This window comes from Echiichthys vipera, assembly GCF_963691815.1.
Source record: "Echiichthys vipera genome assembly, chromosome: 13".
Classification (NCBI taxonomy): Eukaryota; Metazoa; Chordata; class Actinopteri; order Perciformes; family Trachinidae; genus Echiichthys; species Echiichthys vipera.
The window spans coordinates 24381745-24404253 of record NC_139838.1 but is presented as its reverse complement, the minus strand read 5'-3'; the positions used below and the strand labels follow the sequence as shown (position 1 = coordinate 24404253).

The window sequence follows — 22509 nt, the reverse complement described above, 5'->3', positions numbered from 1 at the left end:
CAATTAGTTAAGAAGATTAATGTCAGCACTAACTGACTTTGTTTTTTCTGGCTCCAGAGTTTACCGTCTCCACGAGAGGCTGGTGAACCTCCGCAGCGAGTACAACCTGCGCCTCAAGTCCGGAGTGACCACCACGCAGATCCCCATGACTCAGATCCACTCCGCCCAGGTTCTGCAGCAGGCCCCCATGAGGGTGCGGCCTGAGCTGGATGAAGTCACCATGCGCTACATCCAAGATCTGCTGGGATGGGTGGAGGAGAACCAGCGCCGGGTGGAAGATGGCGACTGGGGCTCCGACCTGCCCACTGTTGAGTGCCAGCTGGGCAGCCACCGCGGCCTGCACCAGTCCGTGGAGGAGTTCCGCTCCAAGATCGAGAGGGCGAAGGCCGATGAGGTAGAAACAGTTTTGAAGAGGACTCTAGATTTAGATTTTAACCGATTAATCAAAATAAAACATCTCAAATACCTTAAAGAACATATCAATATTAGAATAAAGTGATAAACACGTCTTTAGAACAGACTTTTTATGTGTTACCCTGAATGGCTTGACTTGTTTGTAATGTTTCTATGCTTCTTCCTGCTGCAGAGTCAGATCTCACCTGCCAGTAAAGCTGCCTATCGGGAGTATCTGGGGAAACTGGAGCTGCAGTATGGAAAGCTCCTGGTAAATTATACAAATATATTTTAAAAACCTGCAGCAATTCTGGATAAAGAGATTTATTTCTTTGACTTCAGCACCACATAGAGACTGAGCTGATGTTCAAAATGCATTGTAACCTTTTTGTCATCTGCTCTCTTGCAGAACGCCTCCAAGGCCCGTCTGCACTACCTGGACCAGCTGCACGCCTTCGTCATCGCAGCCACCAAAGAGCTGATGTGGCTGAACGACAAAGAGGAGGAGGAGGTCAACTACGACTGGAGTGAACGAAACACCAACATGACAGCCAAGAAAGACAACTACTCGGTAGATTAACGGTGCGATGTTCTAATAAGGTTTTCACGGTGTTTTTCTAGTGATGATGATAGTGATGGGGCTCTTCCTGTTTCTGTGCAGGGTTTGATGAGAGATCTGGAGCTCAGGGAGAAGAAGATGAACGGCGTCCAAGCTGCAGGAGACAAACTGCTGAGGGACGGACATCCAGCCAGGAAGACTGTGGAGGTACGGTTATTTAAGATGGAGAAGGACTCACTTGACCACTGCAGCATATAGACACCATATATTCAATTAGACATTTTAATTTCAACATTTAGCTGTAATCATGTGTTTGTCCTCCACTACCCTCCCTGCTCAGGCCTTCACTGGAGCTCTGCAGACTCAGTGGAGCTGGATCCTCCAGCTGTGCTGCTGCGTCGAAACCCACCTGAAAGAAAACACCGCCTACTACCAGGTATGTTTACTCATGTCACATCCACACTACTCCGGCATTTCCGAGTCTCTAAAACAGAGACATTTGGTCACACTGCTGAGCCCGTTTGAAAACCCTGCGGTTGCGTTTTAGTCTGGAAAACTAACAAGGACACAGGCACCCACGTCAGGCAAGAATGAAAACATAGTAGTGTGGATGTAGCTTTACTTACACCACAAGACTTTATTACCTAAAATCAATCCGTGCACAGTTAATGAGGACAGTTTATTCAAAGACTTCACTGAATCCAAGCCCATTTGTGTTCTTCTCGGCTCACCTGTCGATCAGTACGTGTCGCTCTTTTTGTTTGTCCCGCTGTTGCTGCTTCCTGTGTACGTAGGATAAGTTCTCAATACTGCAGCTGAACTTCCTCCACTTTCTTCCTCGTCTAGTTTTTCTCTGACGTGAAGGAGGCGGAGGACAAGATCAAAAAGATGCAAGACACAATGAAGAGGAAGTACACCTGCGACCGCTCCATCACCGTTACACGGCTGGAGGATCTACTGCAGGACGCAGCTGTGGGTTTTGCACCGTTATGCTGTTCACATCAAAACACTGTTGTTAAACTGTGGAAGAGTACAACTTGTTCTGTGTGCATGGGAAATAATACAAAACCTGTTTATTTAAATCAGCTCGAGGTGCTTTAGCACCGTGGCGAGGAAAGATAATGATTTGTACTCCTGCTAAATGTTTTCTTAGTGAAGCTAAACGGTAATAATTGTACAATGAACACCATGCAACGTCATTTTTGTGTTTTTCACAGGATGAGAAAGAGCAACTGACAGAGTTCAAAACTCACTTGGAAGGCCTAAAGCGAAGGGCAAAGACCATCGTCCAGCTGAAACCACGTAACCTGGCTACCCCCACTAAGGGCAAACAGCCGGTCCAGGCCGTCTGCGACTTCAAACAGATGGAGGTCGGCGTCTTAACCGCATGGAATTATTATTCTGAACTCACTGATAAATATTTTTGGACAGTCAGACATGTGTGTTCGTCTTCCTCCAGATCACAGTCCACAGAGGAGACGAGTGCGCTCTGCTGAACAACTCGCAGCCTCACAAGTGGAAGGTGCTGAACGCTCAGGGCAGCGAGGCGTCCGTACCGTCCATCTGCTTCCTGGTTCCACCCACCAACAAGGACGCTGTGAACAGTGTGGCTGGGTGAGCTCAGAGTCGCCCCGGAGTGATTGCTTTAAAATCTAAATTCACATCCCACAGTCATTAAGTGTCAGTGTCCGCTTCCTCAGACTGGATGGAAACCTGCAGCGGCTGCAGTCGATGTGGCAGACGCTGTTTGTGGACATGAAGAGCTTGATGTCCTGGCAGTACCTGATGAGAGACATCAACATCATCAAGACATGGAACATCACCATGGTAACAACACAGGATAAACTATGGGCCTTTTCAAAGATGTAAACATAAACAGTCCAAAAACAGTCCTAGTTTATTTCCTGTTGCAGTGAATGTGAATGACATCAGCTGCCAGGAAGTCAACAAGGACCAAAACTGTTGCCTAGCAATGGAATTCCCTAGAAAAGGTCTATATTGTATTAGAGGAAGACTAACGTACTAAGTCCCTTTAAGTTGTTATAAAATCCCTGAAACACAGTGGCAGATTAAGCATTACCATTCATGTCACTTGTTACCAAATATAACTATTTATACTAGTTGAGGTGGTTCAGGATCATCTAGTCAGGATGAACCCTGGGCGCCTCCCTAGGGAGGTGTTCCAGGCACGTCCAGCTGGGAGGAGGCCTCGGGGAAGACCCAGGACCAGGTGGAGAGATAATATCTCCACACTGACCTGGGAACGCCTCAGGATCCCCCAGTTAGAGCTGGTTAATGTGGCCCGGGAAAGGGAAGTTTGGGGTCCCCTGCTAGAGCTGCTACCTACGTGACCCGACCCCGGATAAGAGGCTGAAGATGAGATGAGACTTGATTCCCCATCAAAATCTACATTTTCATTCAACCAGGAGAATTGGAGAAGAGTAGTTTAACATCGTCTGCTCTACATAATATTATTTGTACCTGTGTACGTGGTCATTTGCAGCGTTGACCTATTATGTGGAAGCAGCTTTAAAAACTCTAAAATTAACTTTTGCTGCAGAGAGAGACCGTGCTTTCCTTAACACAGACTGTAAATCATTTATCTAAATACAAGCACAGCGTTTGATCTATCTTTTATTATCTTCACCCTTGTAGTTTAAGACCCTGAGAGTGGAGGAGTACCGTCTAGCACTGAGGAACCTGGAGCTGCACTACCAGGACTTCTTGAGAGACAGCCAGGACTCCGACATGTTCGGGGCCGAGGATCGTATGCAGGTCGAGTCCAACTACAACAGGGCCAACCAGCACTACAACACCATGGTCAGCTCTGCAGAGCAAGGTGTGTACTGTCTGTTGATTATATTCCATGAGCCACTGTTGGTTCGTTCATCGCCCAAACATGCCCGTCAAAGGTCTGATATGGTTGGTTTCAGTTGAACGAACCATTTTCTCATTGCATCATTTCTCGGACATTTGTGTCATTTGTGTGTAAGTTGACTGTTGGATTCACGTTACAGGCTATGTGCCCCCCAGAGCAGGTAAGGTGCTCCAGTTAAAGTGCCAGATGTGAAGTAGCTGCTTTTGATTGGCTGAACAGGACTCTGTGTGTGTGTGTGTGTGTGTGTGTGTGTGTGTGTTTGTGTGTGTACCGAGGGCTGTTGTGTCGTCGTGTTTCATTTAATTCATTAACTCAATCAGCTTCATCCTCCTCACTCGTTGTGGTATCCCTCCTAACGTCACTCCTCGTTGCACTCTTGTCCCTGTGCATGTGTTTAACAGCAGCTGATTTGCAATCTCGATCAAGGAATGATTAAATCACTTAACTGATCAATTAACCGCTATAACAGGTAATCAACAGGGAACCAATCAAGCATGAAGATGAAATACTACAGTATAGTAATGATACTGAAGCTCCTGTAGTTTAATGAGATTATTTAAAGTACTTTAGAAATGTTAAAAACAAAATACTAATGTCAGTTAAATAACTAATATATTATTCTTTAGGAGTATGCTGTGTCTTTATGTAGATGTCATATATTAAAAACTAGGTCTCACACACAAGATCTGACTTGGACTAACAACCAGCTTAGTTTGTGTCCTCTGCACTTTGATAAAATATATATATATTATTTTTCAATCCAATCAGGAGAGCAAGACGAGTCGATGTGCAAGGTTTACCTGACGAAGATCAAAGACCTCCGCCTGAGGCTGGATGGTTGTGAGAATCGAACAGTCACGCGCCTCCGCCAGGTTGTGGACAAGGAGCCGCTCAAAGCCTGCGCCCTGAAGACTGCAGAGCAAATGGTAACAAACAACTGAGACTTAAAACATAAACACAAAGTCAGGAAGGAAAGGGAATTACATCCATTAATTCTAATGTGTGTTAGCTTAGCACTGCTTCATAAACTAAGTTGTTTAAAACTCAGTATGTGTCCTGTTACATGTCCTCTCTGATTGATTTTATTGAATTTTTAAATAGAAAGTCCAGTCTGAGTTGGAGGGCTTAAAGAAAGACTTGAACTCCATCAGTGAGAAGTCAGAGGAGGTCCTGGCGTCTCCTCAGCAGTCCGACTCCGCCCCGATGCTGCGCTCCGAGCTTGACATCACACTGAGGAAGATGGACCACGTCTACGGCCTCTCCTCCGTCTACCTGGACAAGTGAGGCTTTTGTGATTCTCGGAGATGACTCTGCAACTGATGTGACTCCAGCTGATATGACTCTACAGCTGATATGAGTCTCCAGCTGATATGACTCTCCAGATGATATGACTCTACAGCTGATGTGACTCTCCAGCTGATATGACTCTCCAGATGATATGACTCTACAGCTGATGTGACTCTCCAGCTGATATGACTCTCCAGCTGAGATGAGTCTCCAGATGATGTGACTCTCCAGCTGAGATGAGTCTCCAGATGATGTGACTCTCCAGATGATATGACTCTACAGCTGATATGACTCTCCAGATGAGATGACTCTCCAGCTGATATGACTCTCCAGATGATGTGACTCTCCAGCTGATATGAGTCTCCAGCTGAGATGAGTCTCCAGCTGATGTGACTCTCCAGCTGATATGACTCTACAGCTGATGTGACTCTCCAGCTGATATGACTCTCCAGCTGAGATGAGTCTCCAGATGATATGACTCTCCAGCTGAGATGAGTCTCCAGATGATGTGACTCTCCAGATGAGATGACTCTCCAGCTGATATGAGTCTCCAGCTGAGATGAGTCTCCAGCTGAGATGAGTCTCCAGCTGATATGACTCCAGCTGATATGACTCTCCAGCTGATATGACTCTCCAGCTGATATGACTCTCCAGCTGATGTGACTCTCCAGCTGATATGACTCTCCAGATGATATGACTCCAGCTGATATGACTCTTCAGATGATATGACTCTCCAGCTGATGTGACTCTCCAGATGATGTGACTCTGCAGCTGATATGACTCCAGCTGATATGACTCCAGCTGATATGACTCCAGCTGATATGACTCTCCAGCTGAGATGACTCTCCAGATGATATGACTCCAGCTGATATGACTGTGCAGCTGAGATGACTCTGCAGCTGATATGACTCTCCAGCTGATATGACTCCAGCTGATATGACTCCAGCTGAGATGACTCTGCAGCTGATATGACTCTCCAGCTGAGATGACTCTGCAGCTGATATGACTCTCCAGCTGAGATGACTCTGCAGCTGATATTGTGCTTTTTATTAAGTGTAAACCTCTTGATTTCAGGCTGAAGACCATCGATGTCGTGATCAGAAACACTTCAGATGCAGAAGACACACTGAAGAACTATGAGACCCGTCTGCGCGATGTTAGCAAAGTGCCGTCTGAAGAGAAGGAGGTGGCGGACCAGCGGAGTCAGCTTAAGGTATTTCCGCTTTTCGTTCACTCATATCTACGTAACTAATCACATACTTTGATTTATATTGTGCTGTGTTTCAACTGTGATTTAACCCGTGTAGTGTTTGTTCTCAAACTGGACTGCATTGCTTTCATATCAAGGGTGATGACTTTGTGTTTCCGTCTGACAGTCGATGCGTGCTGAAGCAGAGGCCGACCAAGTGGTATTCGACCGCTTGCAGAACGAGTTGAAGAGGGCAACAGCTATAAACGACAAGATGACCAGGATCCACGGCGAGCGTGACACCGAGCTGGAACACTACCGTCAGCTGGTCAACAGCCTCCTGGAGCGCTGGCAGGCCGTGTTCGCTCAGATCGACCTGAGGGAGCGGGAGCTGGACCTCCTCGGGCGCAACATGAACTCCTACCACGGAAGCTACGAGTGGCTCATCCGCTGGCTCGGAGAAGCGAGACAGAGGCAGGAGAAAATCCAAGCTGTTCCCATCGGTGACAGCAAGGCTCTCAAGGAGCAGCTGGCAGAGGAGAAGGTATTGTAAAGGAAAAGAAAGGGCTGTGTGGGGTGAAGGGAGGTAGAGTCACTGTGCCCTCTGGTGGTCACACTGATGCTACAGATTCAGTTAGAAAACCATCTTTCTGTCCTGATTTTCTATTTTACCCGCTGTTTATTGAAAAAAAAATGGAATATGCTACAAAAATGTGAAAAACAAACATTTTGAAAAGTGAAATATCTCAATGTTTTCATTAAATTTACAGAAACTCCTGGAAGAGATTGAGAAAAACAAGGACAAGATTGAAAGTTGCCAGAAAAATGCAAAGGCTTACATCGATTCAGTGAAGGTACGTGCGGATGTTTTCAGCTCTACAACAAAAGGAGCTTTATTTTCTGGCTTTATTGTTTATTTAAGACCGAAAGAACGAGGTCACGGGTACAAGCGGCTGAAATGGGTTTTCTCAGGAGGGTGGCTGGAGTCTCCCTTAGAGAAAGGGTGAGAAGTTCAGCCATCCGTGAGGAACTCGGAGTAGAGCCGCTGCTCCTTTGCTTTGAAAGGAGCCAGTTGAGGTGGTTCGGGGAAGACCCAGGACCAGGTGGAGAGATTAGATCTCCACACTGGCCTGGGAACGCCTCGGGATCCCCCAGTTAGAGCTGGTTAATGTGGCCCGGGAAAGGGAAGTTTGGGATCCCCTGCTAAAGCTGCTGCCCCCGCGACCCGACCCCGGATAAGAGTCTGAAGATGAGATGAGATGTTTATTTATTTTTTAATCTTCTCTCTTTTTTAGGATTACGAGTTCCAGATTTTGACTTACAAAGCCCTCCAGGATCCTATAGCATCTCCCTTAAAGAAACCAAAAATGGAGTGTGCGTCTGATGACATCATTCAAGAGGTACGTTTCGCAAGTTTACCCCACTTCACCTGAGAGGAGCAAAGGCGTGCAAACCACCAGTTTGGTTGAGTCCTGACCTTACTGTGATAAATATGCCTTTAACTATTATCTACAGTATATGATCAGAGCATGTGAGCAGAGCAGAGCGCTTGTAAGCGAGAGGATGACCGCAGAGCAGACTGATTTGTTTAAGTTTAAGCCTTTTTTAAATGATTCTGATTATTTTTTGGCAGTTTATTGCCGTCATTATCATTAGAGAATGATAGGAGAGAGAGAGAGGATATGACATGGAGCAAAGGGCCAAGGGTCAGATTCAAACCCAGCTGCTGCCAAGCACTCCGACATGGGGCACTAGGGGGTGAGCCAGGATCCAGACACTGGCGGCACGGAGGGAGGGCGAGCGTTGGCAACCTGATAACACAACACAGCTTTAGTCTTTGTCAGCTCTGTGAACCGGGAGCGTAAACTCTCACCGCTCCACTCTGCTCACATCCTCTGCCCGGGAACTAACTGAATTATAAAGAGCGAGAGAAACTGATGGCAAATGAATGTTTTAAGTAAATTCACTGCGTTTCTTTCAGTACGTGACTCTGAGAACCCGCTACAGTGAGCTGATGACGCTCACCAGCCAGTACATTAAGTTCATCACAGAAACACAGCGCCGCCTGGAGGACGAGGAGGTAATCACACTCAAACAGCAGCAGGTTTCCGTCAAAAGTAACACTAACACAAACAACGCCACTCTTACCTCTTAACCAACACGTATGGGAAATCCTTCGTAAACTATAACTACCAAAATATTGGCACTTCAGCGTCTGTGTGGAGTGATAGGACAGCGTTCTGTGGTGAAGCAAACGGTTTCATCCTGCACATCACATCCCCACTACAGTACATGTCTCTCATTCCCCCACACGGTGTATTTAGTCAAATCACGTCACATAGTCTGCACTTAGGACTCCAGATTTGGCTGCAGGCGTCAGCCCTGAGCACAGTCACATTTCCCAACTGCTTGATTCAGTATTTGCTTCATTCCCTCTCGAAATCACCCACTCTTGTGATTTGAAGGCTTCTGTTTGGCCACCTGCCTCTCAGTCTACCTTACCTTTTACTTCCCCTTCCCCCTTTTTCTTCTTTTCTAACTTTCTATTGTGTTTGATCCTTTCGACCTGCTCACCAGTGCTTTCTCATGATGAATATTAATCGCACGCTTAAGAGATGAATTAACCCCAAAGCAACAGGTATTTAAAAAAAAGAAAACAACAAATCCTCTCAGTTCATGTCATTCATCGCTGCATCAGACCCTCTTCTGTAGTGAAGGGAAGGTTCAGGATTTGTTTGGAGACCTTTCATGATTGAGCTCGTTCTCAGTTCGTTAAGAAGTCTTGGCTTCATTAACTGGCTTCAGGTTCCTGTCGACGTATTTTTCTTTGCTAGTGGAAATGGAAACGTTTCCTAAAATGTATAAGCTATATCTTTTTCTATTGTCTTTTATATAATCTGACATAAAATAACTTTTTGACTGACTCTTTTTTCATTTAATGGATTCATTTTTAAGTCTATGAAATGAAAATGTGGAAATTTCCCATCACAACTTTGCAGAACATAAAATAACGTCTTTAAATCTTCTTTTGTTCAACCAGAGAGATTCAGTACAATGATTTATAACACAGAAAAGCTTCAAAACCTCTTATTTTAGAAGCTGCAATTAGAAAATGAGTAAGATTTTTCACTATTTCTACTTTTGGATCATTTAAATAGTTGCTAGTTACTTTTCTATCAAGCTTCTAATCGATTGACTGTCTGTTTCAGCTCTAATACTGTTTTTTTATCCACTGATTTGCACTGGCAAATAAATATACAGTAGGAGGCTGATGCAAATATACCAGCAATGCCCTAAACCAGAGCTTAATTAGAGATCAATATGAAAGGTTTCTGAAGTGTTGGACCTTCCTTTTAGGTGTCAATCCCCTGATCAATTACGCATCGCCCATGTTACTAAAGAGTAGAATCCATCACTTGATGTTTGCCGATCTGTCGTCAGAGTTAAGTCTACCTTAACCTTGGTTTCACATCTCGTCACTTTCATTTTAATCCGAGCTTCTTTTGTGTCCTGTGCCTCATCAAATCCCACTGTGTTTGCTGCATCACTATGCTGTTCTTCATAGTGAGGGTATTCTGGTTGAATCCTGCCTTTGGTATCTTTCCCACTGCGCTTCATACTCTTTGCATGCTGCTAATTATTTATTTCCCTGCTGTTTCTTTTGAATGATTTTAAACATTTTCACAAAAAGCTGCTTTATTTTGAGAATGCAAAAACACAAAGAGACACACCTACATGTAAATATCAAAATGATAAGTGAATAATACAACAATGTTCCTACAGAAGCCCAAATATTGAATATTTTATAGCAGCACACTCATCACACCTCGATAATACTGGGTTTACATACACATCGTTTTCTATTACATGTAACAAGCCCATAATATACAACACAGATTATGTAAAATGTGTAAACAAACAACCTCTATTACAGATCATATAAAACATCGATCAATCAAAATACCTCAACTGCATGTAACAAAGTGAAGTATGGTGCTGTGCTGTTGTGGAGTAAAGTGTCATTCTGTGTGCCAAACATTAAATTAACATGACCAGCATTTCCCAGTACAGTACTTTCCCTCTTGTTAAAACTGTTTGGTCGTAGTTAATTAACTGTAACATATCCTCATGTATTTACATTTTCATGTACCTACATGTTTTATAACTACTTTCATATTGAAGTTTTATTTTGGAGTCTAACCCCTCTAACATTTTTTCAATTACCTTTACTCCCTCTTTGCTTCTACTAATATAGAAAGCATCTGAAAAACTAAAAGAAGAGGAGAGGAACAGGCTGGCAGAGATACAAGCGGAGTTAGAGAAACAGAAACAGTTGGCTGATGCTCAAGCTAAATCTGTGGCTAAGGCAGAACAAGAAGCCCAGGAGCTGAAGTTGAAGATGAAAGAAGAAGCCAGCAAGAGGCAGGATGTTGCGGTGGATGCTGACAAACAGAAGAAAAACATCCAGCATGAGCTGGATCAACTGAAGAGTCTGTCTGAGCATGAGATCAAGTCTAAGAGTCAGCAGCTGGAAGAGGCACTAGTCAGTCGTACCAGAATCGAGGAGGAGATCCACATAATAAGACTCCAGTTAGAGACAACAATAAAGCAAAAGGGCACAGCTGAGTCTGAGCTACAGCAGCTCAGAGACGCGGCTGCAGAGGCTGAAAAGCTTAGGAAGGCTGCTCAGGAGGATGCAGAGAGGCTTCGCAAGCAGGTGACTGAGGAGACTCAGAAAAAGAAAAATGCAGAAGATGAGCTGAAACGTAAGTCTGAGGCCGAAAAAGAGGCTGCCAAGCAGAAGCAGAAAGCGCTGGACGACCTGCAGAAATTCAAAATGCAAGCTGAGGAGGCAGAGAGGCGCATGAAACAGGCCGAGGAGGAGAAAATGAGGCAGATCCAGGTAGTAGAGGAGGTGGCACAAAAGAGCGCTGCCACGCAACTGCAAACCCATTCCATGTCATTCAATGAGAAGGCAACGAAACTGGAGGAATCTCTGAAGAAAGAGCAGGGCACTGTCCTTCAGTTGCAGGAGGAAGCAGAGAAACTCAGGAAGCAACAAGAGGAAGCTAACAAAGCCAGGGAGCAAGCAGAGAAAGAGCTTGAAACATGGAGACAGAAAGCCAACGAGGCTCTCCGCTTGAGGCTACAAGCTGAAGAAGAAGCTCAAAAGAAGAGCCAGGCTCAGGAGGAAGCAGAGAGGCAGAAAGTTGAAGCAGAGCGGGATGCCAAGAAAAGGGCTAAAGCTGAAGATGCTGCTCATAAACTGAAGGAGAATGCTGAGAAAGAGTTGGAAAAACAGAGGAAATTTGCTGAGCAGGTAGCCCAACAAAAGCTGTCTGCAGAACAAGAATGCATACGACTAAAGGCTGACTTTGACCATGCTGAACAACAGAGGGGCCTGTTGGACGCTGAGCTCCAGCGTCTGAAAAATGAGGTGAATGCTGCGGAAAAGCAGAGGAAACAACTGGAAGACGAGCTGGCTAAAGTCAGAAGTGAAATGGATGCTCTGCTGCAGATGAAGATGCAAGCTGAGAAGCAGACGCTGTCAAACACAGAAAAGAGCAAACAGCTTCTTGAGTCTGAAGTATTGAAAATGAAACAACTCGCTGATGAAGCAACGAGACTGAGGTCAGTTGCTGAAGAGGCCAAGAAGCAGAGACAGACTGCAGAGGAAGAGGCAGCTCGGCAGAGAGCCGAGGCCGAGAAAATACTCAAAGAAAAACTGGCTGCCATCAACGAGGCAACTCGTCTGAAGACTGAAGCTGAGATCGCTCTCAAAGCAAAGGAGTCCGAAAATGACAGACTGAAAAGACAAGCTGAAGACGAAGCTTATCAGAGAAAGCTGCTGGAGGATCAAGCTGCTCAGCATAAACAAGACATACAAGAGAAAATCACACATCTGAAGAGCACGTCGGATTCTGAGTTAGTGAGACAAAAGACAATCGTGGAAGAAACTCTGAGGCAAAAGAAGGTGGTCGAAGAGGAAATTTACATAATTAAGCTCAACTTTGAGAAAGCATCAAAAGGCAAGTCGGATTTGGAGGTGGAGTTAAAGAAGTTGAAGGGTATTGCAGAGGAGACTGAGAAGAGCAAACTCAAAGCTGAGGCCGAGGCTGACAAACTGAAAAAGCTTGCTGCAGAGGAAGAGAAGAAAAGAAAGGAATCTGAGGAGAAGGTGAAGAGGATTACCGCAGCTGAAGAGGAGGCAGCTCGACAATGCAAAGCCGCTCAGGAGGAAGTCGAACGGCTCAAAAAGAAGGCTGCCGAAGCAAATAAACATAAAGAAAAGGCTGAGAAAGATGCAGAGAAACAGGTCATCCTGGCCAAAGAGGCAGCACAGAAGTGCAGTTCAGCAGAGCAGAAAGCCCAAGATGTTCTCAGCAAGAACAAAGAAGACAGTCTTGCTCAGGAAAAGCTGAAAGAAGAGTTTGAAAATGCTAAGAAACTTGCACAAGCGGCGGAGAAAGCCAAAGAGAAGGCAGAGAAAGAGGCTGCCCTGCTCCGACAAAAAGCTACAGAGGCTGAAAAGCAGAAAAAATCTGCAGAGGATGAAGCTGCAAAACAGGCCAAAGCTCAAAAAGATGCCGAGAGACTGAGGAAAGAAGCAGAAGAGGAGGCCTCCAAGCGAGCGGCAGCTGAGGCGGAAGCTCTAAAGCAGAAAAAGCAGGCTGATGCAGACATGGCCAAGCACAAAAAAGAAGCAGACCAAGCTGTTAAGCAGAAGTCCCAGGTTGAGAAGGAACTCACAATGGTTAAACTGCGGCTGGATGAAACTGACAAGCAGAAAGCTCTGTTGGATGAGGAGCTTCAACGAGTAAAAGGTGAAGTTAATGACGCCGTCAAGCAAAAGGCACAGGTGGAGGATGAACTGTCCAAAGTTAAGATCCAGATGGAGGAGCTCCTGAAACTTAAGCTTAAGATTGAGGGTGAAAACCGGAGCCTCATGAAGAAAGACAAAGATAATACACAGAAATTGCTTGCGGAGGAAGCAGGCAAAATGAAGACCCTAGCAGAGGAAGCGGCCAGACTTAGTGTGGAAGCTGAGGAGGCAGCCAGACAGAGACAGATAGCCGAGTCTGACTTGGCTGAACAGAGGGCACTTGCAGAGAAAATGCTAAAGGAGAAAATGCAGGCCATCCAAGAGGCTACGAAACTGAAAGCTGAGGCAGAGGAGCTCCAGAAACAGAAGAACCAGGCGCAGGAAAATGCTAGAAAGCTACAAGAGGACAAACAGCAGATCCAGCAACGCCTTGACAAGGAGACAGAGGACTTCCAAAAGTCACTGGAGGCCGAGCGAAAGAGGCAGCTTGATGTTTCAGCTGAAGCCGAGAAACTGAAATTGAAGGTGAAAGAGCTCAGTGACGCTCAGTCAAAAGCTCAAAAAGAGGCCACGAAATTCAAGAAACAAGCAGATGAAGCAAAAGAGCGTCTTCAAAAGACAGAAAAACAAACTACAGAAACCGTTGTGCAGAAGTTGGAGACACAGAGGCTGCAGAGCACCAAAGAGGCTGACGACTTGAAGGACGCCATCACTGATCTGGAGAAAGAGAAGGAGAAGCTGAAAAAAGAGGCGGAGGAGCTTCAGAAAAAATCTAAAGAGGTATTTTGACATGAATTAACACAATCAACACAACCGTTCCAATTAACAGTCCTGTTGAACACACTAACTGCAGTATTTGTGGAAGCACATGTAACATATCATGTAAATTGCAGAGACTTACAGTAACATCCAGCAATTTATATGAATGTTATAAGAATCACAATACTGAAGAGCTAAACCTTGAGGGACATACTCTTTAACTTTCTTGCTAAGATAGATTAGAAAAATGACATCACTCATGTTTGTATGCTAAATAAGTTAAATAATAATGAATGAGCTACTGTGGGGGGTGTTAGCTAAGCATAAAAAGGAAACGGCTACCCTGGCTTTGTGCTGTTTACTTAAGTCATTGTACAGATTAAAGAAACGAGATATAAGATGTTAATTAGTCTTGATGCTAAGCTAACAACTGTTGCCGTTAGCTTCATGTAGAGTACAAGGATGAGAATGGGACCAATCTTTTCATGTAGCTCTTGGCAAGAAAGTGTATAACCAAATTGTTGAATCATTACATTAAATATTGCTTTAAGTTCCATACAATGATTTAGTGATATTTCATTGAAATTTTACAAATTTGTTTCTTGTTTTTTCCTTATAGATGGCTGATGCCCAAAAAGAACAAATTGAGCAACAGAAGGCCATTCTTCAGCAGTCCTTCCTCACAGAGAAGGAACTGTTGTTAAAAAGAGAAAAGGCAATTGAAGATGAGAAAAAGAAGCTTGAGAAACAGTTTGAGGATGAAGTGAAAAAGGCCAAAGCTCTCAAAGGGGAACAAGACCGTCAGCAGAAGCTAATGGAAGAGGAGAAGAAGAAACTTCAGGCCATTATGGATGAAGCTGTAAAGAAACAAAAGGGAGCTGAAGAAGAGATGAAAAACAAGCAGAAAGAAATGGAGGTGCTTGAAAAGAAAAGGCTTGAACAAGAAAAACTCCTGGAAGAGGAAAACAAAAAGCTGAGAGAGAAGCTCCAGAGTCTTGAGGATGCCTACAAAACTAAGGCAACTGATGTCCAGACTGGTAAGGTTCCTGTGGAGCAAGTAGTTGCAGTGACGGCGGGAACAACAAAGAAAGTTTTCAATGGCTCGGTTGAAATAGACGGAGCGAAGAAAGATGCAGAATCTCCATTTGCGTTTGATGGAATTAGAGAGAAAGTTCCTGCCGAAAGGCTTCATGAAATCGGCGTCCTGACCAAAAAGGAACTTGACAAATTGAAAAAGGGCAAAGTCTCTGTGCAAGATCTCGGAAAGACTGATAAAGTCAAATCATGTCTTAAGGGTCAGAGCTGTGTCGGAGGTGTCTTGACTCCATCCAAAGAGACAATGAGTGTCTATAAGGCTATGACAGAGAACAAGATCACTCCTAACACTGCCACAATGCTCCTGGAAGCTCAAGCAGCCTCTGGCTACATCGTAGATCCAGTGAAAAATAAACTTGTCTCTGTAGATGAGGCTGTTAAAGATGAGTTGATCGGCCCAGAGCTCCATAACAGGATGCTCTCTGCAGAGCGAGCAGCTACTGGCTTCAAAGATCCCTATACCGGAGCCAAAATCTCGGTCTTTGAGGCCATGAAGAAGGGACTTATTGAAAAGGAGCAGGCCGCCAAATTCCTAGATGTACAGCTTGCAACTGGTGGCATAGTTGACCCTATCAATAGCCATAGAGTTCCACTTCAGACTGCCTACAAGCAGGGTCAGTTTGATGCAGACATGAACAAGAAACTCACTGATCCCAGTGATGATGGCAAGTTATTCATTGATCCCAGCACTCAGGAGCAACTCACCTACAAACAGTTGCTGGAGAAATGCACCAAGGATGCAGAGACAGGACTGTTGATATTACCAGTAACAGAAAAAGCTGCTCAGAGTGAAAGAACATACACAGATCAGGAGACTAAAGAAGTGTTCAGTACATCAAACGTTGTTATGCCTTTTGGAAGATTTAAAGGCAAAACTGTCACCATTTGGGAAGTCATAAATTCGGAATATTTCACCGAACAACAGAGAAGAGAATTGATTCGTCAGTACAAGACAGGCAAGATCACAGTAGAGAAGATTATCAAAATTGTCATTACTGTCGCGGAAGACAAGGAGAAGGATAATGGAAATGTGTTTAATGGTTTGAGGGCTCCAGTCTCTGCCAGTGAACTGTTAGAGTCTAAGATTATAAACAAAGACTTGTTCAACAAGTTGAGTAATGGCAAGATAACAGTGGAAGAGATCTCTGAGATGGAGCCTGTGAAGAACGCACTACAAGGAACACCGAGCATTGCTGGACTATTGAATGAACCAACTAAGGAGAAAATGCCTTTCTATCAAGCAATGAAGAAAGAATTACTGTCACCGGAAACAGCAATGAACCTTCTTGAAGCTCAAGCAGCGACTGGGTTTATAATTGATCCCATCAAAAATGAGAGGGTCCCTGTTGATGAAGCTGTTAAATCAGGTCTTGTGGGCCCAGAACTCCATGAACGACTTCTCTCAGCAGAGAGAGCCATCACCGGCTACAAAGATCCATATACAGGAAAGAAGGTGTCTCTGTATGAAGCCATGAACAAAGGCCTTATCAAGAAAGACCATGGCATCCGTCTGCTTGAGGCACAGCTCTCAACAGGTGGAATTGTTGACCCTGTTAACAGCTATCGCATCCCACAAGAGGTCGCCTGCAAACGTGGATATTTTGATGAGGAAATTGGCAAGACCTTGAACAAAAACACAGATGACACAAAGGTGTTTTATGATCCTAACTCACAAGAGGATTCAACCTATGCTCAGCTAATGAATAAATGCTTCACAGACAAAGAAACTGGACTCCCGTTGCTTCCTCTTTCAAAGAAGGCTCCAAAACCAAAAGAAGAGAAACAGATTACAGAGGCAAAGACAAAAGAGGCTTTGAACCATTCCACCATGGAGCTGGAGTATGGCCCATTCAAAGGAAGAAAAGTCACAATTTGGGAGATCATACAGTCTGAATACATCACTGAGGAGCAAAGAATTATGCTGATTACCCAGTTTAGAACAGGACAGGTAACAATCGAAAAGTTGATAAAGATCGTGATAACAATGGTTGATGAAAAACAGGACAAAACAAAAGAAGAGGCCTGTTTTGAAGGCCTTAGAGCACCAGTCACTGCCAGATCTTTGCTTGATTCCAACATCATAGATAAGGCTACATTTGATCAAATCCAAGAGGGTAAAAAGACACCTAAAGAAGTTAGTGAAAATGATAAGGTACGTAAGTACTTGCAAGGCACAGACCGCATTGATGGTATCACCATGGAGGAGTCAAATGAGAAGTTAAGCATATATCAGGCAATAAAGCAAAATATTTTGCAGAAAAATACTGGACTTGCACTACTTGAGGCCCAAGCAGGAACTGGTTTCATAACTGATCCGGTCAAAAATCTTAAATACTCTGTGGATGATGCCGTAAAGGATGGAGTTGTTGGCCCAGAACTTCATGAGAAACTTCTCGCAGCTGAAAAAGCAGTGACTGGATACAAAGATCCCTATACAGGCAATACGATTTCTCTATTCCAAGCCATGAAGAAAGAGCTTGTCCTGAGAGAGCATGCCATTCCTCTCCTGGAGGCTCAGTTTACTACAGGAGGGATCATTGATCCAGTCGGCAGCCATCGTGTCCCCAATGATGTGGCCATTCAGCGTGGCTTTTGCAGTAAACAAATGTCAAAGTCCTTCAATGAACCATCAGGGGATGTTAAAGGTTTCACTAATCCCAACACAAATGACAGTGTAACCTACAAGCAGTTGGTGGAGAAATGTGTAAGAGATCCCAACTCTGGTCTGTGCTACCTGCCTCTGGCAAAGGTCGAAGCTCCTGCTCCCGTTGAAAAATCTTATCAGTACACAGAGGAGCAAGCCCAAACAGATCTAGCCAACACTCAAATTGAGATCCCTCATAAGAGTTTTGCAGGAAAGACGATGACCATTTGGGAGGTCATGAACTCAAATATGCTTCCACAGGAGGAGAGACTGCGCCTAATAGAGCAGTTTCGCTCAGGGCAAATCACAAAGGAAAGAATGCTAGTCATCATAATTGAAATCATTGAACAAAGGGAGACTCTAAAGTCAGAGCAGAGTATGTCATGTGATGTAATCAGAAGAAGAATTACTATTGAGGAGCTATACAGTGCTCGAATTATTGACTTGAACACATACAACCTCTTGAAACAAGAAAAGGTGACTATTCGTGAGGTAATGGAAATGCCTTCAGTGAAACAGTACCTGTTTGGTACTGGTTGCATTGCTGGAATCATGTCAGACAGTCCTTCAAAGATCAGCATCTACCAGGCTATGAAGAGTGGAAAGATTAAGCCTGAAGTTGCTTTGAATCTCCTTGAGGCCCAAGCAGCAACAGGATTCATGATTGATCCAGTGAAAGACGAACTTCTAACTGTTGATGAAGCTGTGCGAAAGGGGCTTGTCGGCCCTGAACTTCATGACAAACTTCTCTCTGCTGAAAGAGCAGTTACAGGTTACAAGGATCCTTATAGCGGTAAAGTGATCTCTCTCTTCCAGGCAATGAAAAAAGACCTTGTTCCTGAGGATTATGCCTTGAGGCTTTTGGAGGCCCAGAATGCCACTGGTGGATTAATTGATCCTGAATACTACTTCCGCCTCCCTACAGATGTTGTCATGCAGCGTGGATACATCAACAAGGAGACACTTGACAGACTGTCTGAACCTTCTGAGGATGCACGAGGTTACACTGATCCTACGACGGATGAAAAACAGTCCTATGCCCAGCTACTGAAAAGATGCAGAGTTGATAAAGAAAGTGGTTTGCGGCTACTTTCACTGGCAGATAGAGCACTTCTCTTCAAAGGCCTCAGAAAGCAAATCACTGTGGACGAGCTGCTTCGCTCACAGATTATCAGCCAAAAGACATACAACGAACTCACTGAGGGTACCATTACAGTGGAGGAGGTCAGCAGAGAGGTAAAGAAATACCTGGAGGGAAGCAGCTGTATTGCTGGTGTGTTTGTAGAATCTAGCAAAGACCGTCTGTCTATTTACCAAGCAATGAAGAAGAACATGATCAGACCAGGGACTGCCTTTGAGCTCCTTGAGGCTCAAGCGGCCACAGGATATATTATTGATCCTATTAAGAACCTGAAACTTAATGTCACTGAAGCTGTTAAGATGGGTGTTGTTGGCCCAGAGTTTAAAGATAAACTCCACTCTGCTGAACGTGCAGTCACTGGCTACAAGGACCCTTATTCTGGCAAGGTAATCTCACTATTCCAGGCTATGAAGAAGGGCCTCATTCTGAAAGACCATGGCATTCGTCTGCTAGAGGCTCAAATCGCCACTGGGGGAATCATTGATCCACAGGAGAGCCATCGCTTGCCAGTTGAACAGGCATATGAACGTGGCCTCTTTGATGAGGAAATGAATGAAATTCTCACTGATCCATCTGATGACACAAAGGGCTTCTTTGACCCCAACACTGAGGAAAATCTCACCTACCTGCAGCTGATGGAGAGATGTATGATAGACCCAGAAACAGGCCTTGCTCTTCTGCTGCTGAAAGAGAAGAAGCGTGAGAGGAAAACCTCATCCAAGTCCTCTGTTCGCAAACGGAGGGTCGTCATCGTCGACCCAGAGACGGGCAAAGAGATGTCTGTGTATGAGGCATACCAGAAAGGGCTCATTGATCACCAGACCTATCTCGAGCTTGCAGAGCAGGAGTGTGAGTGGGAGGAAATAACCATCACCTCATCTGATGGAGTTGTGAAATCCATGATCATTGACAGAAGGTCTGGTCGGCAGTATGACATTGACGATGCAATCACAAAGGGCCTGATTGATAAGTCAGCTCTGGATCAGTACCGTGCAGGAACTCTGTCCATCACAGAGTTTGCCGACATGCTGTCTGGAAACATGGGTGGTGTCAGATCACGTTCATCCTCCTTTGGCTCCTCTTCCTCTTACACCATGAGCCCAATTCCTTCTATAAAAACACCAGCAACCACATGGAACGACCCAACTGAAGAAACTGGCCCTGTGGCTGGAATCTTAGACACAGAAACACTGGAAAAGGTGTCCATTACAGAAGCCATACACAGGAATCTTGTGGACAATATAACAGGTCAAAGGTTGCTGGAAGCTCAGGCATGCACAGGAGGTATTATCGACCCAAATACTGGAGAGAAATTTGCTGTTGCAGATGCAATGAACAAAGGGCTTGTGGATAAAATCATGGTGGACCGCATCAGTCTGGCCCAGAAGGCATGCAATGGATTCGAGGATCCCAGAACCAAAACCAAAATGTCAGCAGCCCAAGCTCTAAAGAAAGGCTGGCTGTACTATGAGGCCGGGCAGCGATTCCTTGAGGTCCAGTATCTCACTGGTGGATTAATTGAACCAGATGCTACCAGCAGAGTCTCCATTGATGAGGCTGTGAAGAAGGGCAGCTTAGATGCACGCACTGCACAGAAGTTACGAGATGTTAGCGCATACTCAAAATACCTCACTTGCCCTAAAACCAAGCTTAAGATCTCCTACAAGGATGCTATGGAAAGAAGCATGATAGAGGAGGGGTCTGGTCTGCGGCTACTTGAAGCCTCCTCCCAATCAAGCAAAGGCCTTTACAGTCCCTACAGCATCAGCGGGTCAGGCTCCGCTTCTGGGTCACGGTCTGGCTCAAGAACTGGTTCCAGGTCAGGCTCCAGAAGAGGCAGCTTTGATGCCACCGGATCAGGTTTCACAACAACCTTCTCTTCCACTTCCACTTCCTCTTTCAGTTCTCCAAGTTATGGCCGCAGATACTGACGAGTTTGAACGTTAAGGAGTGATTTTCTAAGGGAAGGATACACTATTAAGCCACAGTGCTCACCAGATGCCTACTTCTCAGTGGAATAATGACTACCTTTATTCTGCTCTGTATGTGGCTGTTACAGGACTTTTAATATTTAATTTTATACAAGTTGAATTATTTTGTTTATTGTATGTCACATTTACTTTTAGTCATGTTAATGCCATCTTATCAGACTGAGTACGGCACTCTAAGCAGCATACGCAAAAGCTGTTTATTATTTACAATATCTATGACAAAAGTTTTAAGTGTACATGATATAACTTTAATATCATAAGCATTTACTGTTCCACAAGATTCTATTCACAATACTGTGTGTGTAACTCTATAATCAAAACTGTTCATTACCATTAGCCGGATTGAACCAAACAAAAATGTCTGTACATGTGTATATTTCTGAATATTGAGGAAAAAACTAAGCTAAAGACATATAAATGCCACTCTGCAGAGCAGAATAAGTAGTCTCACCTAAAGATGAATAAACACTAATAGTGTCTGCTTCAAGAATGCCAAGCTTCAAGATCTTTTCTCTCCTGGGCTTCACTGCCGTATATACTCTTCCAATATCTACTCCATTCCCAGTCGTCCATCATATAACCTGGAGTCACAGCAACATGCTAACCTTATAAAATGAACCTCAAAGTGCAAAGCTTCCATAAATGGACGGATTAAGACCAACACACACAAGTCCCGGCCTTTCAGAACCCTTTAAAAAGGTACGCTATTCAATAATGTCTCAATTTAGTGCAATTTTTTGGTACGTTTGTGCCTCTGAACTCCTGAAGTCTAATGCTGTTGTTCAACGTTTCATTTTTCTGCTTCAGATTTTGTCTTTGTGGCTCATCTGGTCTTCGGCTCTTTGCTCCCATGTCTTCCAGAGACCTGTGGCATTCATCTGGACTGTCACCTTCACTGTAATCAATGTTCTTCTGCAGCAGTACAGAAACACACTTGCTCATACAATGTTTCATCAGATACTTTTTACTGTGGACCATACTAATCTTGACCTAATGTAAAGGCTTGAACCATGCTTTGTAAGTGCCTGCAAAATACTCTTAACACTTCAATGGGATGTTGAGTATTATACGGCACAGCGGTTATACTGTAAACTGACTGATGCATGACTGAAAGAGCAATGCTACCCATACTGTAATGGTGCGGCTACTGTGTTATCAGGTTTCACAGTCCAACTACAGTACACCCTGATCTGACTCTAAAATAATAACTCTTTATTTCAGTGTCATAAATCTGCATAGGGCTAAAATGTATTGTTTGAACGTTAAATAGCTAAAATTTACATTATTTGAACATTGTTTTCCCGACACAGACAAGTAATGTAATGTATGTACATCGGTGATTATGTAAAGCACTACTGCTAAAAGCCATGAATTAACATTTCTTTGAGAAAGATCTTTAAGCTTTGCCACCCGACAAAGTATTTGTATTTTCCACGACATTTACTTGTTTTGATTTTAATCCTCCTTTGTAAAGCAAACACATACGATCTATATCATTTTATTTTCCTACTCTATATTTCCGCTTTGCATGATTTACTAACATTTTAAAAAGGTGCAAAAACGATATAGTTGTATTCATTAAAGCATTCGTTTTGTTTCAAAAGGTTTGAAGGATGTATTTTAATGAGGGTTGTCAAGCCTTGTTGAAAAGGGTGTATTTATAATAAAATGGTGACATGGAATTTTATTGTAACACCTTACGCTCTGTAAATAAACATGAAATGAAATGTTTTCTTGGAAAAGTATTCAT

General features: G+C 44.1%; 1 protein-coding gene across 24 annotated transcripts in view; it reads left to right on the top strand.

Moving 5' to 3' along the window:
* The window catches only part of pleca (plectin a), a gene marked incomplete at its 5' end in the record, with an annotated part of 119775 nt that extends 97291 nt beyond the window's left edge, over positions 1 to 22484 (top strand). For 21 of the 24 annotated variants that reach the window (XM_083925427.1, XM_083925421.1, XM_083925410.1 and 18 more), the window contains 21 exons: positions 58 to 394; positions 587 to 664; positions 803 to 964; positions 1055 to 1159; positions 1293 to 1388; positions 1799 to 1924; positions 2170 to 2322; positions 2412 to 2566; positions 2653 to 2779; positions 3608 to 3791; positions 3970 to 3990; positions 4599 to 4756; positions 4932 to 5110; positions 6192 to 6330; positions 6494 to 6850; positions 7077 to 7160; positions 7602 to 7706; positions 8288 to 8386; positions 10562 to 13909; positions 14508 to 21458; positions 21567 to 22484. In XM_083925427.1, the coding sequence (XP_083781553.1) occupies positions 58 to 394; positions 587 to 664; positions 803 to 964; positions 1055 to 1159; positions 1293 to 1388; positions 1799 to 1924; positions 2170 to 2322; positions 2412 to 2566; positions 2653 to 2779; positions 3608 to 3791; positions 3970 to 3990; positions 4599 to 4756; positions 4932 to 5110; positions 6192 to 6330; positions 6494 to 6850; positions 7077 to 7160; positions 7602 to 7706; positions 8288 to 8386; positions 10562 to 13909; positions 14508 to 20699 (12205 nt within the window). In that variant the 3' untranslated portion in view covers positions 20700 to 21458; positions 21567 to 22484. The remainder of the gene's footprint in view (positions 1 to 57; positions 395 to 586; positions 665 to 802; positions 965 to 1054; positions 1160 to 1292; positions 1389 to 1798; positions 1925 to 2169; positions 2323 to 2411; positions 2567 to 2652; positions 2780 to 3607; positions 3792 to 3969; positions 3991 to 4598; positions 4757 to 4931; positions 5111 to 6191; positions 6331 to 6493; positions 6851 to 7076; positions 7161 to 7601; positions 7707 to 8287; positions 8387 to 10561; positions 13910 to 14507; positions 21459 to 21566) is intronic. The other 3 variants (XM_083925428.1, XM_083925431.1, XM_083925422.1) reach the window with 1 other exon arrangement.
* Positions 22485 to 22509: the final 25 nt, after the last annotated feature.